Raw genomic sequence first — 3636 nt, 5'->3', positions numbered from 1 at the left:
TTCCTCTCTAGACGCGAACGCGGCACCTTACGATTACGAAACTGAATCGTTGCCAACGCGCCCAATGCATGTTCTTCGTACACGATAATCCATAGCTGGTAGAACTGAGCAGCCTCACTTGTTGCGATACGGACTCTCATGAAGATGTAAGAGAAAAATTGACAGCAATGGAAAAAAATCTCCTTTCATTCGCTTAACGCTTAACACTTTTGCATTTCTAACATAGATACATTTCTCCATATCATTTTTTGTTTTAATGTGCCGTGGTCGCAGCATGGTCTGATTAAAAAAAAAATTTTGATAACGTTCGAGGGTTTGTTTAAAGTTTTATTTGCTCACTCCATTATTTACAAAGCTTCATATGGATATTAAGGGAATTAACATCGGCAAAATTTACTACCTTATTACTACGGTTTATGTAATATGCAGTAAGAAAGGGTGGATTCAAGTCTCCCTATTTGAGTGTTCACCCGGTTTAAAATCGTGGATCTCGAGGAACACACGAATTCATTCGACTAATCAAAAACGTGGAACTAGTTCGAGATTCTCGTTCAGGTGGCGCGTCGACGCGCCAAAACACAGCTCCAGATTATCACGCGTAGTATTACTATATATACACGACCAATCAAAAACGTGGAACTGCTTCGAGGGCCCTCCGCTAAGGTGGCGCGCCGAAACCAGAGAAAAATTGCCTTCACCAAAAACAGGCTCATTGGCAATCTCCCTACTCATCTCTGCTACATACATGTATTACAGTCTCGAAAACTAAATGGACACATATTTATTAACTATTTTAATACTAACTATTAAGTATTTAACACTAAAACAATTTATTATTGCTGCTTTTTTATGCAGAATACTGTAAACAATGATCATATGTACCGCGCCATGTTTATTTTGTGACGTCAGCCTGCCCTGCGCAAACCGAACGAAAACGCGTCCGCCGCATGATCTCACCTTAACTTCATTTACACCATGGGTGACAGCATTCTCGCTGCTCGCGGATCCTTAACCTAACCTCATATTATGGTTATTCATATTGTTGCTACAATTGATTTATCTCCCAAAAAAATGGCAAACAGACGGATTATCGATGCTGTGTTATCCTCTTCAGATAACGAAGATTTTTTTGTGCATCGAAGGCCAAAATTTGTGAGAAGACGCTTAGATCATTTCGAAGAATTTGATAATATCGCTTTTCCTGCACGATTTCGGTTATCGAAAGAAAGTGTATATGAAGTTCTGCAGCATATACGACATGAACTTGAGCATCGAAGAGAACAGTCAGTACTTCGTATATCCATATAATTAAAATCTTTGTTGATTAGACTTGTAACACATTATGTGTGCAAACCTAATGTGACATGAGAATTATACATTTTTTTTAGAAACCATGTTATATCTCCGATGAACCAACTGCTTTTAACACTGCGGTTTTATGCGACTGGAACTCATTTAATTTCTGCTGGGGACTTCAGTGGTGTCAGTAAGACAAGTGCACACAGAATAGTACATAAAGTTACTGCTGCAATTGCTTGACTCTGACCACTTTACATAAAGTTTCCTACAATGCCGAATGAGGTAAAACATACACAGTTAAAATTCTTCAACATTGCACGTTTTCCGAGAGCCCTTGGAAGCATGGACTGCACTCACGTTAACCCTTGACTGGATCCATGGGATCAATTTGATCCAGCTATTTTTCAATCGCGATTCTCGTACATTCAGGATCTTTAAAATTTTAAAGGATTTTTTAAATCTTTAAAAAAAACTCGATCTACAGAAGGTTTTAAGCTATTTTTCAATCGCGATTGTAAAACATACACAGTTAAAATTCTTCAACATTGCACGTTTTCCGAGAGCCCTTGGAAGCATGGACTGCACTCACGTTAACCCTTGACTGGATCCATGGGATCAATTTGATCCAGCTATTTTTCAATCGCGATTCTCGTACATTCAGGATCTTTAAAATTTTAAAGGATTTTTTAAATCTTTAAAAAAAACTCGATCTACAGAAGGTTTTATCTTAAAAAATATGTATTAAGATATAACCAAAAAAAATTTCAAGCCAAAATATTAAAAACAGTTGATTTTATAACTAAATTTTCTTTGGGGTCTTCAACGACCCCACTCGTCAGCTATGTTATCACAGACAAAGGATCCAGCTAAGGGTTAAAATTCAGTCACTTGGTAAGTGTCACACTTGTCACAATATTATGTCAATACAAAGTTTATTTCGATAAACATTAGTTAATGTGATGATATCCCATACACAGGTGGAAACGATGCTGAAGTTTTTAGAAATCGAAAAGGGTATTTTTCGATAAATGTGCAAGCTGTTTGCAATGCAAATTTAGAACTTTCCGACATTGTAGCGCGCTGGCCAGGATCGGTTCATGATTGCAACATATTTAATAACTCTAGAATACGTCCCTTATTCGAAGCTAATACATTTGGAGATGGATTATTAGTTGGCGACAGCGGATACCAACTGCGATCATATGTAATGACACCGTTGGGCAATCCAAGAACTTGCTCCGAACAACTGTATAATGAATCGCTGATTAGAACTCGAAATACTATTGAACGAACATTTGGAGTGTGGAAGAGAAGGTTTCAAGTCTTAGCTCTTGGATCCAGATTTCAGAAAACGGATACATTACTAGCTATGATAGTAGCTACTGCAGTATTGCACAACATTGCCAGACGTGCTGGTGAACTTTTGCCACCAGACGATCCGGCACTTCAACTGCCCGCACCATGGGAACACATTTTGAAAGAAGGTATAATAAGACACGAATTAAACAGGCCACATCGAAATAGGGTACAAAACCATGTGCAAAATGCATTAATAAATGGTTACTTTCAAAGGTTACTGCGAACTCGCTCGATTTTATTTTTATTTATTTTTAATCATTGCTAGCGTTGAAACCTTTTGTAATGTTCATGTGTTTCAGCTTGATAAGATAAAATTGAGAAATGATTTGTTAAAAACAAAACTTGAGACATCGCAGAGAGAGAGATACTCCTTCAAGTTTCCCTGAAGTCACGTCCGTTGCAGCAGCATAGGAAATAGTAAACAAAGGAAAAATTGAAATGCAAAAAAATCGATCTTCTGTATGATTAAAGTTCATTGCAACATACTCACAAAATTTGATTTTCGAACTCCAGAATTTGTAAACACGACGAACTAAAATATATAATAAAAGTATGTAGAATTGAAGTTCACTAAAAGTGATTCTGTTTCCTGGAGGTTTCTCTTCCTTTCCGAAATATTGTTATTGCAGTTAATAAAAATGTGTTCATTTGCAAAAATATCCGTATAAAATATATTTGAGTACTTTCACAACAAATACAACTTTTTCAACATTTCTTAAATTTAATAAGGAGATTATTATAATCAGTCATTGTCGCTGGTGTAGGAGCTTATTAAGACGGTTGGCTTTGTGGGTAACGTAACATTGCAGGATTTCATTTCGCCCAGTCTCCATTAGATACCGAATCCATATCCAGGGCTTCATCTAGTATCTATAAATAGAGAATTATTATTCATAAAATGTTTGCATGCAAACTATGCTGCAAAAATTTGAAAGCCGATAAACATAAACTTGTATACCTCATATGTGTATTCGTCCT

The 3636-nt window shown here is 36.7% G+C and overlaps 2 protein-coding genes across 2 annotated transcripts; both read left to right on the top strand.

Annotated features, from left to right (window-relative positions):
• Window positions 1-940: 940 nt before the first annotated feature.
• Window positions 941-1762, top strand: LOC112494277. Its single transcript, XM_025084470.1, has 2 exons — window positions 941-1283; window positions 1389-1762. Exons 1-2 carry the CDS (start codon window positions 1027-1029, stop codon window positions 1537-1539), a joined length of 408 nt encoding a protein of 135 aa, XP_024940238.1. The 5' UTR covers window positions 941-1026; the 3' UTR covers window positions 1540-1762.
• Window positions 1763-2254: 492 nt separating this feature from the next.
• LOC107267251 (putative nuclease HARBI1) lies at window positions 2255-2951 on the top strand (the record flags this gene model as incomplete). The annotated part of the gene is made up of 1 exon (XM_015738708.1): window positions 2255-2951. A coding segment is annotated over one exon (669 nt), but the record flags the coding sequence as incomplete, so codon positions are not given.
• Between the last annotated feature and the right edge of the window lie 685 nt (window positions 2952-3636).

The sequence above is a fragment of the Cephus cinctus genome, unplaced genomic scaffold (genome assembly GCF_000341935.2).
Source record: "Cephus cinctus unplaced genomic scaffold, Ccin1 Ccin1_scaffold0386, whole genome shotgun sequence".
Taxonomy (NCBI): domain Eukaryota; kingdom Metazoa; phylum Arthropoda; class Insecta; order Hymenoptera; family Cephidae; genus Cephus; species Cephus cinctus.
This window is presented reverse-complemented; position numbering and strand designations above follow the sequence as displayed.

Bases quoted from the DNA above. Each gene is read 5' to 3' on its own strand.
- LOC112494277 (XM_025084470.1), top strand. From the start codon at position 1,027: ATGGTTATTCATATTGTTGCTACAATTGATTTATCTCCCAAAAAAATG. The intron at 1,284-1,388 runs GTCAGTACTTCG...CATTTTTTTTAG, and splicing joins CTTGAGCATCGAAGAGAACA to AAACCATGTTATATCTCCGA.